At 34.0% G+C, this 13,398-nt stretch overlaps 1 protein-coding gene across 1 annotated transcript; it reads right to left on the reverse strand.

Annotated features, from left to right (window-relative positions):
- Window positions 1-5,440: 5,440 nt before the first annotated feature.
- On the reverse strand, window positions 5,441-8,683 carry LOC108987328 (ras-related protein RABA5c-like). Its single transcript, XM_018960226.2, has 2 exons — window positions 8,229-8,683; window positions 5,441-6,069 (listed from the first exon to the last, which is right to left on the reverse strand). Exons 1-2 carry the CDS (start codon window positions 8,566-8,568, stop codon window positions 5,747-5,749), a joined length of 663 nt encoding a protein of 220 aa, XP_018815771.1. The 5' UTR covers window positions 8,569-8,683; the 3' UTR covers window positions 5,441-5,746.
- Between the last annotated feature and the right edge of the window lie 4,715 nt (window positions 8,684-13,398).

Raw genomic sequence — 13,398 nt, forward strand, 5'->3', positions numbered from 1 at the left:
TTACTGGATTCAGTTTTTTCAGGAGCTCTTGTCAACGTCAGATGTTAATTTGGATTAGGAGGTTCTAAATTTATTATTGCCGGTGGTTTTGAATCAGGAAAATGAAGCTTTATGTGCTCCGCCTTCCATGGAAGAGGTAAGAGAGGCATTGTGTTCTATTCCACAGGATGGAAGTCCGGGACCGGATGGTTTTTAGGCTAGTGTTTTCATGCTAGCTTGGGAGGTGGTGAAACATGATATTTTGGACATGGCTAAGGAATTTTTTGAGGGGATTCCGTTGACTACTTTCTTTGGGGCTAAAGAATCTTGTATTGATTCCAAAAGTGGATGCTCCAACTAGCTTTGGGCAATTTCGACCTATCAGTTTATGTTCGGTGGTCTATAAAATCATGGCTAAAATCATGGTTTCTCGATTGGCTCCCATTCTTGGGGGTATTATTTCGCCAGAACAAGCGGCATTTATTCATGGGCGTAGCATATTTGAGAATATGGCATTGGCTCAGGAACTTGTGCATGCTATGAATCGTAAAACTAGGGGTGGTAATGTTATGCTGAAGATTGATATGGCCAAGGCTTATGATCGTGTAAATTGGAGATTTTTGGTAGAGGTGATGCGGAGGTTGGGGTTCTTTGAGAAGCGGTGTTCTTCGATTTTTAATACAATCTCCTCTCCTGTTTTTTCAGTAATGTTGAATGGGTGGTGCAAAGGTTTTTTCAAGCCATCATGTGGTCTTCGTCAAGGCAACCCATTGTCGCCATACCTTTTTATTCTGTCTTAGAAAATACTTTCAAGAATGCTCCATAATGCTTTTTCACAAGGCCAAGTTAAGTATTTTAATGCTTGTGGGGGTGTGCGTATTTCTCATTTATTATATGCTGTTGATTTGCTGATTTTTGCTAATGGGGGTAAAGTTTCTATTCGGAATTTGAGGGGGGTGAATCAAAAATATGAAGAGATTTTAGGTCAGTTAGTAAGTCCTCAAAAATCCTCTATTTTCTTCTCGAATAATATTCCTTGGGGACGGAAAGAGGAGCTGAAAAGGATATCAGGTTTTATAGAGGGGGTATGGCCTTGTACTTATTTGGGTGTTCCGTTACAAGTTGGGTGTTTGAATATGGAATTGTTTGAACCTTTTTTGTTTCGGATGCAAAAAAAGCTGGCAGGGTGGAAGAGTAAATTGTTATCTTTTGGTGGTAAAATTATTCTTATCAAGCATGTGTTGAGTGCCCATTCATTTATTGTCGGTGATGAATTTGCCTAAAGGAATCTTTGGGAAGCTGAAAACAATCTTCTCAAATTTTCTTTGTGGTTCCAGTAATGATACTAAAAAGCGCAAATGGGTCTCTTGGCAGAATATTTGTTTTCCAATAGGGGAGGGGGGTCTTGGTATTCATGATTTGTTCGAGGTACAAAGCTCATTATTCATGAAGTTTGCTGGGAAATTGTTGAAAGGGGGTTCCCTTTGGTCAGATTTTTTTCGGGCTAAATATGTGGGAAGTTCCACTATTGGTTCGGTGATTGAAGGATCCACAGGGTCTCGGTTTTGGCATGGGGTCATTCAGGCTCTCCCTTTGGTTTAAGTAACTCTAGATGGTTGGTTCGCGATGGCTCTTCGAGTTTTTAGTTTGATAATTGGTTGGGTGATGGTGCTATTGTGGAGCGAAACATGGTGGTGGGGGATAGAGAAATTCAGATCCAAGATTTATTTGAAGGGGCGTTATGCAATGTTCTGATGCTACGTCAGATGGTGGATGAGGACACTGTAAACATAATATTGAACTCTCAAGTTCGCATTTGTGAGGGACCTGATGTTTTGGTATGGAAACCATCTATAGATGGTGCTTTTAATACTAAATCAGCTTGGAATATTGTGAGATCTCATGGGAATATTTGCACTTGGAAGAAATGGCTATGGCAGGCTTCTATTCCTAAGAAGATGTCTTTCTTATGTTAGCATGCACTGCGTAGAGCTATCCCGGTGGATGAGGTAATTAAGAAACTTGGTATCCCAAAGATTTCGAAATGTCATGGTTGTCTAGCTTCTCAAGTTGAGTCCGTGAATCATATTCGATGTGAGGGGGAGGGTCCAAGGAAGGTTTGGAACTATTTTGCAGCTATGTTTGGTATTCAAATGCCTTCTACACGGATTTGGGAGGGTTTGATGAATTTATGGTGGTGCCGTGCTTCTCAATCTTCACAGTTGCGGTGGTTACAAGGTATAATTCCTATGTTTATTTCTTGGGCATGTTGGCAAGCTCGTTGTGCAGTATGGAGGGGTTGAATTTTGAGTGGAAGAATGTTATTCGAATGGTTAAAGGTTTTATTTTAGAATCTTTGAACATGGTGAGGAACTTCAAAAAAATAGGCCCCCATGACGACGAGGTTTTAACAGGTTTAAACTGTCCTATTGTGGCTTTGTAAAGTAGAACGCCTAGATATGTATCGTGGGCGTTGCCGGAGGAGGGAAGGGTGAAACTAAATGTTGACGGGGGTTCGTGTGGTAATCCTGGCATGTCTGGCGGAGGGGAAATTGTTAGAGATCACATGGGTCGTGTTTTGGGTGGGTATGCCCATAGCTATGGGCAAGCCACTAATACTATTGCGGAGTGTAGAGTTGTAATTGATGGTCTTCAGATGTGTAAGAATCTTGGGTTAAGGAATTTTGTGGTAGAGTCGGATTCTAGCGTGATAGTGGGTTGGTTTGTCTCAGGTGTTTGTACTTATTGGTATCTTTGGAATTTTTGAGAGTAAGCTCAATGTCTTGTTAGAGAGCTTAATGTCAAATTTACTTAGGTGTTTAGAGAGGCTAATATGATAGCAGACTTTTTGGCTCAACTTGGTGCTAGTGGTGAGGTTATGGATTTTTTAGGGGATGATGTTGGTACGGGAAGGCTTAGAGGTATTTTGCTGGATAGTTGGGGTTTTCCCTATATTAGACGTTAGTTTTTGTAGGGTTGGGTCTTGATTTTTATTGGGTCAGTTTTGTTACTACGGTATTCCTCCGCTATAAGTAAAGGTTTTTTTAATGAATTTGGGAGGAAATCATTTATGGATAGGTAATCTTCGTCTCTTCTAAAAAAAAAAAAGTCACAATAAGTTGATTTTTAGAACTTTAAGAGAAATTGTATGATGCGCGTTTGAATAAAAAGGTAAATTCTCTTGAATATAAAAATTATGGTCATGTGATTTGTTGATTTTGAGAGGAGTTTTTCAAAAATCATTTGGACAATTTTATTTTTCTGCAAACTTTCTTTGATATTTCCAAGATCATTGACCCTAAAATGAGAGATTGAAGAAACATTATGGAGCGTCAACAGTTGGAAGATCAGTACTGGTGAAGACCGTATTGTCAACATAGATTTTTTAAATATTTTTGAAAAGAGAAAAATCTGATTTGGACTGATGGAAGACATCAGCAAGCAGCAATGGCGAATTTAGAAAGAGTAATGCTAGTCTTGCTGGAAGCCACTGTTGGCTTTAATATATGTTTTTTTGATGTATTTTTTTTACAGTTATTTTTTATAAAAAAATTTTAATATTTTTAAATATTTTAAAAAAATAAAATAAATTTATAATATTATTAAAAAGTAATTACTTAATCATGAAGTAAAAAAATTATTAAAAAATACTTTCTTAATCGCGAAGTAAAATAAAAAAATAATTTTTTTTTTACTTCATGATTAAGGTAATTTTTTTTAATAATATTATAATTTTTTTTAAATATTTAAAATTATTAAAAATATATATATAAATAATTATAAAAAAAAACATAATAGAACCAATAATGACTCAACGGGAGCCACGAGCGACGGTTCTATCATTTTCCATTTAGAAAACCATTATTACCTAGAGACTAGAGTCGTGCTTCAACCCATTGAGAGTGATTTATTTTAAAAGAGAGCTCGTAAGCCGCCCAAAGTTGACCACTATAGTGTACTGTTTTATTTATTTATTTATTTAATTAAATAATTAAGAAAATAATTTTAAATGTATTAATATATTTTTTATTTTTTAAAAATATTTAAATATATTAAAAAAATATAAAAATAAATAAAAATAAAATACAAAAAATAATTAAAGATATAAACGAGTGGTGCTACTAAAGCGACAGATTAGCACAACTCTTATTTTAACTTGAAACTCAATTATCATTTATTTTTGCAAAACCAGGTGGAGGTTTCACACTGTCAGTCATATTTCTTCATCCAAATCACATACACAAGGACATTATTCATATAAGTTGATATAAGTGCAGTGACAGCAAGTGCAAAAATAGGGATCTTAAGAATAATAACTCTAAAAACTACTGGAAAATTGTTAGAAGTATTCTATGCCTTCTTGCAGTTAATTTGGCTTTTGGCAATATCTCGTTTGTTTTTGCGTATGAGATTAGATGAAGTGAGATAAAAATTAAAAGTTAAATAAAATATTATTAAAATATATTTTTATAATATTATTTTTATTTTAGAATTTGAAAAAGTTAAATTTATTATTTTATTTTGTATGAAAATATAAAAAAATTGTAATGACTATGTGAGATGAAATGAATTGACAAGTTTTATAAAAATAAACGAGGTTTAAATCATCTTAATACTGTGTTTAAATCCGTTGACAAAACAATCCTCTCTGATAAAATGTGACTGATTGCTTCAGTGTGACGAGATCACAAAACAATCCACATGATATGCAACTGACAACTCTCAAAATCTTCCCTAGGCAGTCTGCTGAAATCCAAAGACTGGTGTTGTTGGGTCCTCATCACTTCTACAGGCAGGAAAATCTGGAGCATTAATGGTGGGGGACGATTTCTGGTGTGCCTTTATCACCTCTCTCTTCCCTTTTCATCGTTCAAATTAGTCAAAACTTAGATCTAAGCTTTGCTGTTATGGCCTAGAACTCGTGTCTCACGTCTTGTGTCTCCATTTTCATCCTGTGCTGCCCAGCATCAAGCAGTCCCAACGCTTCTTCAACGTAATCGCTTCACCTTTAATGGGCAGAAAGCTCTGCTTGGATACTTTCTTGCGTTATGTGCTTGGATTAGAAAAATTCTATTCATCAGCTACTATTTACTATCTCACACTCTATAAAAAATACTCTATAAATATGAGATGTGAAAGTAAATAGTGATCAATGCAAAGAATTTCTTGCTTGGTTAACTAAGGCATAAATAGCCTATTAACCAACTAAAAAACTGATCATATTATTCAGTACTTTTTTGTATCGACAATTGGTTGAAACAATGGCTTTATTAAAAGAAAATTATATCTGCTTAGAGGGAAATGTAACTTTATGGTGAAAACTAATTAATCAGCTTTACCGAAAAAAAGAAAAGAAAAGAAAAAAAAAACATTTATTGGTTCACAAATATCAAGTGAAGTCAGACCACTAGTAGCAATAGCCTGAGGATTTCACGACTGCTGGCAAGCAGAGAAAATGTTAACAAATCTAGCAGCTAAATTAACATTCCATTATGCAAAACGCAATCTTAGAGAAGATAAATGAATATGACTGTCCACTGTCTTTTGTGGAATTACATGCTTCTTGTATTCAAATTAAAAATAAATAAATAAAATTGGACTTCTTGTTTTACTTGAACCAAATATAAAAATTATATCTCTATAATACTATCTTAAAAAATAATAATAATAAGGCAACAAACAATACAACCAACCAGCCAACCAAATCAAATTAACAAACCAACCAAAAACCCTCAACTTGTATACTTTCTGGGAACAATAACAGAGATCACCTTGAACAACAGGAAAACATGTTTGCAGCTTGCTTGGATCCATCAGCCCCATTATCAACAAGGGTTACCCTGTTGACAGATAATTCCGCTTTGTAACTATCTGAGTTCAGAACCTTCCTGCTGACATTGCTGTATATTTCTCGGATAACAATCTCAAAAGCCTTTTTAACATTTGTTGAATCTAAGGCAGACGTCTCCATGAAGAACAATCCTTCTGCTTCAGCTAGACTTGTGCCTTCCTCAATGCTCACAGCCCTGATATTGTCCAAATCACATTTGTTCCCCACCAGCATCCTTGCCACAGTCGTATCAGAATGAGCTGCATTATTGTTCAGTCAAACTTAAACCTGAGATCTCCGGTCATAGCAAATATAAAAATTTACCAGAATAATACAACATCAAAGAAATAGTTATTACCCAGTTAAGCAAAAAGAAGTGCACGCTGGACATTCAAGTGTTGAGGATAATGATGAATCTTACGAGTTATATTCAGAAAAACAAATACCGATGAAGGATATTTTTGTATTCAATATTTCCAAGTAATTACCCGAATTTCAAGTTGATGGTTCAAAAGAAATTGGAAGAATACCTATTTAAAAGAGAGAGAGAGAGAGAGAGAGCTATTGTAGCACTCTTGTTTAATTAACAAGCATTTGAGCAGAAAAACAAATACCGATGAAGGATATTTTTGTATTTCATAATTTCCAAGTAATTTCCCGAATTTCAAGTTGATGGTTCAAAAGAAATTGGAAGAATACCTATTTAAGAGAGAGAGAGAGAGAGATCTATTGTAGCACTCTTGTTTAATTAACGAGCATTTGAGCTGGGTTCCTGATGGCAACGGCCCATGAAGTTGGACTCCATAGCAATCCCTAGAAAACCCCAAAAACCGGATGCAGTTTTCCTACAGTCCTCATTGCATACATACTTCACCTTGAGAGAACAACAATGCATAGATGCATTATCAAATTCTCACTAATCCCACCTGTTTTCAGCAAAAGAATCCCCACAATATTTTGCACTTTCTTGTGACAATTTTTACATGCTGAAGTTTGTTATATGTTTGTGGAATATAACCAATGACAGGTCAGCATCAGGTAATACATTCTAAAATTGCTTTAGACTCTAATAACAGCTATCTTGCACATTGTTTCAAATACCAATAATGCTGGGTTGAGGCATGATTCCAAAACAGAATGCGATTTCTAGGGGCCATCAGATTAGGAAAATTTTTCCTTGAATTACTCAAGCTGCACTTGCAGGAAAGTCCATGCCAAGGGCATGTGCACTGCCGGGATTAGTCAGGATTTTTTCACGGACACCCAGTGCCAAAAAAAATATATTTTTCAAGTGTTGAAGTGGAGAAGCACAATGACACCAAATACAGAGAAGGGTAGAGGCATGGATTCAAAATTTTAAATCCATATCTAAAGAACCAATTCAAAATCCTAAAAAATCAAAATGAACCAAAAATGGAGAAATGTGTAATTTCCCTTAATTGTGCTCTACTTCTACAGAAACCCTCTAGTTAGAAGAGACTTTTACCTCTCTCTCTACTGGCATCTAATGCAAGCTAAGCACAGGCATGAATTACCAAACGATATTCAAGTACCGTTTTAAGCCAAAGGATATAATCAGAAGGAAAAGCAGGGATCTTTTTTTGGGTGAAATACAGAATACAGGGATCTTTGAAACGATGCCGTTAAAAATTTCATTTCTTTAGGTGGTTGGAGTGCGGACATGCATGTCATATAAGGTAAAAGTATTCTACATGGATGGCGTCATTAATTTATATCCATCGACTTAGGCCTGGTTTGGATTCACAACCCGGCCTGGTTTGGATTCTCATCTCACTACTATTCATCAACTTTAACTCACAAATTTCACTATTATTCACAACTCATCCCATTACTATTCACAATTCATCTCAACTCATCTTTGAATCCAAACGAGACCAGTGTCACTTTACCATACAATGGATGTAAAGAATTCTGTGCAAGCTAGGAAGAGCGAGTTGGGTCTATTTAGGAGACAACACAAGTGCAACAGTGTAGGTAATTCCATCGAATCGCATTGGACGGTTATGCAAGAACGCGAAAAAAGGGCCAGTACAGTAAGCAGATCTACCTTCCCAAGACCCCACTTTGACGGCACAGACAAAACCAGGTTATGACCTTTCCTATCAGTAGGCACTGAATTGTTTTGGAAAAGCATATATACATGGTCACTGGTCAGTCAACACACCGAGCTTTTAACTCCAATCAAAAAATTGTAATTTACTAAAAAAAAAAATCAACTAAAATTTACTCCTTTTTTTAGGGTCCGGTAACTTAGCTTACAAATGAAGTCTCCAAATTGAATGAAAACAAGGTCGGATCTAGAAGTCAAAAAGCATAAGAAAGCACCCAGATCAAAGACAAAATCATCAACTGTCCGTTCAGTGGGCATTCAAAAAGAACAAGTAGTAGGAAAACATACTGTTGAGCTCTTCGAGCCAGCGAGTGATGCTGTCGAAGGTGGAGCGGCGGCTGATGTCGTAAACGACGAGGGCGCCGACAGCGCCGCGGTAGTAGGCGGAGGTGACGGCGCGGAAGCGTTCCTGGCCGGCAGTGTCCCAAATCTGGGCCTTGACCTCCTTGCCGTCGATTTCCAAGACCTGGGTCTGGAACTCGACACCAATGGTGGCCTTGGAGTGCATGTTGAACTCATTGCGGGCGTAGCGGGAGAGGAGGTTGGATTTGCCAACAGCAGAGTCGCCGATGATGACTATCTTGAAGAGATATTCTTCTCCACCTCCAGACTCCTCGTCCGACGACATTCTTGTCTTCTTCTCCACCTCCTGCTGCTCCTCGGTTCCTCTCAGTGAAAGAGAGTTTTGGAAAGGAGAGAAGAAATTATTAATGGGATTGGAGCTGGCAGACACATACAGCTCGTGTAGTGCCTTCCTTCTTTATCTATTTATTGTCTTTTTCCGAATATAATAATAATAATAATAATAAATCACTCATTTCTTGGATTCTTTTTCTTTAAAAAACTTTTTAAAAAAGAGAAAAATTAAGTGCTGCAACCGATAATATAAAAATAAAATTATAAATTAAAGTTACTTGAGATAATACCTTATATCTATTTTATAATAAAATAATTTTATTTATTAAATTCTGTAGTACTTTTATAAAATGATTTCTCTTTGTATTATTTATTTACTTAGATGTTTAAGGTTTTTTATTCACAATTTCCTTTTCTTCTCGAGATTTTTAAAACCTAAAATATGAAGTTTCCTATATTTATGGGACCGGATGTCCCTTGTATTGTTTGTATATCTCATTGGATTCTATTAAATAAAAAATAAATTATATATTTTATTCTTTTTACTTTTACAAAAAAAAAAAAATCGTGCTACACATATCCATCGATAAGGTTATTTGGTATTTTTTATTTAATTTTTATACTCTTAAATATTTTTTAAAAGAAATTTCAACATCATTTAAAAATATTTTCTTAATTATTAAATAAAAAATATATATCAGAGCCATTCTCGGTGACTTTAGCTTTTTTTCTAAAAATAAAGAAATTAACCCAGTTGTCTATCAGCCAACCCTTTCCTTCTCTCCACCGCCTTTTTCTTTTTTACGATAAAAGTGTACTAAAGTCTAAATTGAAATTAATCTGCATTTTTTTATTTGACAATAACATGAAAACTCAGTTATTATAATACGAATAATGTTATACGTCATATTGTATCTTATTTTGATCATATTAAATAGTATATAATATATTTATTATTATTAAATGATAAAAAAAATATGTAATAAATAATTATTTATTGATAATAAATATATCACATTATACTTAATAAAATAAAAAGATGATGATAATGTGTATAGAATTTTCTTTATAATACACCTCTTTTTTTTTTCTGTCTAATTAAGAAAATTCCCATCAACAAAAATAATATTATTTTGGATAAATGTTTTATTTACATAGAGATTTCATAAAAGTATATCTACAAATTGACATGATTTGACGTAGTATATTGAATTGTAAATCATTTTTATCATAAAACTAATCTAAGGTATTATATAAAATTATATTAATTTGTGAATTTATTTTTGTGAGATATTTTTATAGTTGTAACACTTTTATTTTATTATTAAATTATTATACTTTCAAGCTAGAACATACAATCAACATCACTTAATAATAAATTTTGATTTATAAAATTAAAAGTTTTAAAATTTATTTTTAAAATTAAATTATATCACAGTAAATATTATATGGTGTAGACATCTTAGAATAAAATTTTCTCTTGTCTTTAGCTTAAATATAAAAAGTCACGATCTTTAGTTACCTCTGCTATAGGGTGAAGCCCTATAGCCATCAAGTTGCTGGCAAGCTCACCTAGTAGAAGTAGGCGCTATCCATCAACTATCGTTGCTCGCAATCACCGTGCAAAGCCGCGCCCTTATTGGATGGTTGCGAAATACGGCCTGGATGGCTTTCCATCTAGACCTCAAGAGTGGCTGTGGCTTCGGCTTGCAACACATTAGTGGCCCCACTCCTCTATTGATGATTCTATCGTTTAAATTTTCTACCTCATGGTTTTTGAGTGCATTTTTTTCTTGAATGGCTTTTAAAGTTTTCTGAAACATAGTAGTGTGTTAGTTGTCTACTTTTGTACGTACAAGAGAGAGAGAAAAATAAAAGTGTGTACTTAGATAGTTTTTAGTGTATTTATAGGTAATAGATAGGTGTTTCTTGAGTGGAGTTTTGGACTCAACTATTTGTATATAAAGTAAGTTTGATTTATACAACGATCAATTAGACTGTTATATCTTAAAAGAGACAAGATAAAAAGAGATTTGTTATATCCTGAAAGAGACAAGTCAAGAGAATATTTATTGCATCGGTTCATTTGAAAGTTTGTATATCGTAAAGGGGTTGAATCTCCTTAGAGCACTCTCATTGGAATGGCTAAATTAAAGTACATTTTTAATGAATGTAAGATGAATTTAACTTTTAGCTATTCCATTTTTATAAATCTCCACATTGGAATAGCCATTTTTTCATTATATGACAATAAAATAATATAAGATGAATTTAATTTTGACTATTCACATCAAATTTTCAAATTGAATTATCCATTTATTCATTATATAGTAATGAGTAATTAATAATTTTGAAAATTTTTTAATTTTTTTAATTATAAATTTATTTTATTTTATCATATTTTACTATTTATAATATTATATATTAATTTGTAATTGTATTTTAATTATATTTTTTCAATTGTCATTTAAAATAGAGAGATAAATAATTAATATTAAAAGGAGAGAGAAATAAATAATATAAAAAAGATTTGATGAATGAATAGTGTGTTCCAAATTTGGAAATTAGTTTGGATATTACTGTAGCTATATTCTAAATATTTGGAATATAGCTAATTCAATGTGAGCAATTTATTGACTTAATAGCTAAATTCTCATTGGATTTAGCTTTTAGCTAATCTAATGAGAATGCTCTTAAAAAAAATAAATAAATTTTTTTGCATACTAGTTTTGTTTAAATGTTAATTTTATTTTAATTTTTATTATATTGTTGTGTAATTTGACTAATCTAAGTTGGATCAAACCACTTCTTACTAGCTTGGACAAGGTTGGGAGGGGGAGACTGTTCCCTCTTCCAATTCATTTTTTAAATTTTTATTTGTATTTTTTATTCAAAGTATTTTTTATTTTTTTATTATTTTTAATTAGGTTAATCTTACCAAGATTTTTTTTTTATGCTTTACTTATCTGTGAGATTTCTGATACATTTCAATTTATCATAAGCAATTAAAAAAAAAAAGGGTCTTAGGGTTGTTTTCGGTTAGGCTTCAACCATATGTTTTGAATTAAATATTTTGGTATATGATTTTAGTTTTGAGTTCCAATATTTATTTATGAATAAATCTTCACAACTTCCTCATACTCCACACTCCACATTTTTTTTTAATTATTATTATTTTTTTCTTTTATCAAATATTTATTATATGAATAATGAATAAAAAATTTGAAATAATTTAAAAAGAATAAACTCAAAATAAAAAATATTAAAAATATTAAAAAATTTAAAAATTTAAAAAAATATGGAGTGTGGAGTGTGGTGGAGGTTGTGTAGCAAAAATCCTTACAAAAATAACATCACTTCATGTACAAGTATACAAGTAATGGCTTCTAAAACCTTAAATAATGGCTTCTAAAACCTTAAACACATCAAGCTTTATTTTTATTTCATATAACCAATTACCACTTCAATTACTAACTCATCTATTTTAATGCACAAGCACCACGTTATTATTAAGCTAAGCCACAATCGATGAAGCAATTGACTATTTATTCTAGGGGCGGCGACGTTCTTGAATAAAGTCTATCCGAACCAAATTAAAACTTCTTAGATTAGGCTAGGCCTCTCCGTATGACTAGTTTAAGGTCATGGAGTAATGCTACATACAGTTGTGAAATGCGCAAACGCCGTGCAGTCGTTTTGAAAAAGAGTGGGGTTCACTCATAAAAAATTAATTTCTTTTCATGTGGGTCTCATATTTATTTATTTTTTTCAAAACGACTACACGACGTTTGCATACTCACGACTGTAAGTATCATTTCTGAAGGTCATGACAGCGAGAGTTAGCTCTCCTAATCTGTCTAAACCCAATGTGTTTTGTATAGATCGAGACTTGTAGCTTGATTCGAAGAAAAATTGGGCCATGTTTCCTGAGAGAGGTCGCCTTCTCTCAAGCAAGTAATCTTCTACTTCTAGTACACTACTCCATGACGGGCTTCCTTCTTTCCTGGGCTCTGCTCACTCGTCTACGCTCCAACCCAGCAAGTAAAAATTGAGATCGAAGGTTGGTTTGCCCATTGGGATTGGGCATGGATGAGCCTCGACTGGGCCAACATTGATGAGAAAATGAGAAAAGAAAAACTTTTCCCATCACATCATTAACCGGTGTAACTCCACTCAACCAACGAAGTAAATTCTATACTCAAAGTTCAGTTATCGTACAAACTCAACCATTCACCGCACCTCAAGTTTGAAACTAAAAAGATTTGGTGATCGAGAACAAAGAGCCTTTTTTTTCCAACCTGCCTGAATGGAATCAAAGTTTTCTAAAGAGAGCCTGAACTGGCCTCCCGAAAGTTGGCTCAAGAGAGTCCTTTACGGCCCTCTCATACATAGCCATCTCTTCCTCTACTTTTCTTTTTAGAATGACGGTATTTGTGTTGTGCTTTCGAAGGGAAAAGACTCGCGATATAGCTATCGGCACCAAAAGTGGGTGATCAAAAGATCGAATCACTATGCGTATCTTGGTGGTCATTACCTTTGGTAGTCTTTCTTTTTGGCTGACTCCCAATCCAAGGAAAGAGGAAGTGAGCTCGATTCCCAACGCCTTGAGAAGCTGGTAGAGATAGATGACAACACCTTTTTCCTCTCTTCCTTATCGGGGGGTCCCAGGGACTCATTCTAATTGAAACAAGGAGTGGGTCTTCACCAACTTCAGACCGAGGTTGTTTCTTCTTCAATAAGTCTGTTAGCGGTGCGGGAACGAAATCAAAGTTTCTTGGCAGCTCCTTCTCTCAACCTCAAAATTGATTGACCCCTAGACACA

Source organism: Juglans regia, chromosome 7, assembly GCF_001411555.2.
Source record: "Juglans regia cultivar Chandler chromosome 7, Walnut 2.0, whole genome shotgun sequence".
Taxonomy (NCBI): Eukaryota; Viridiplantae; Streptophyta; class Magnoliopsida; order Fagales; family Juglandaceae; genus Juglans; species Juglans regia.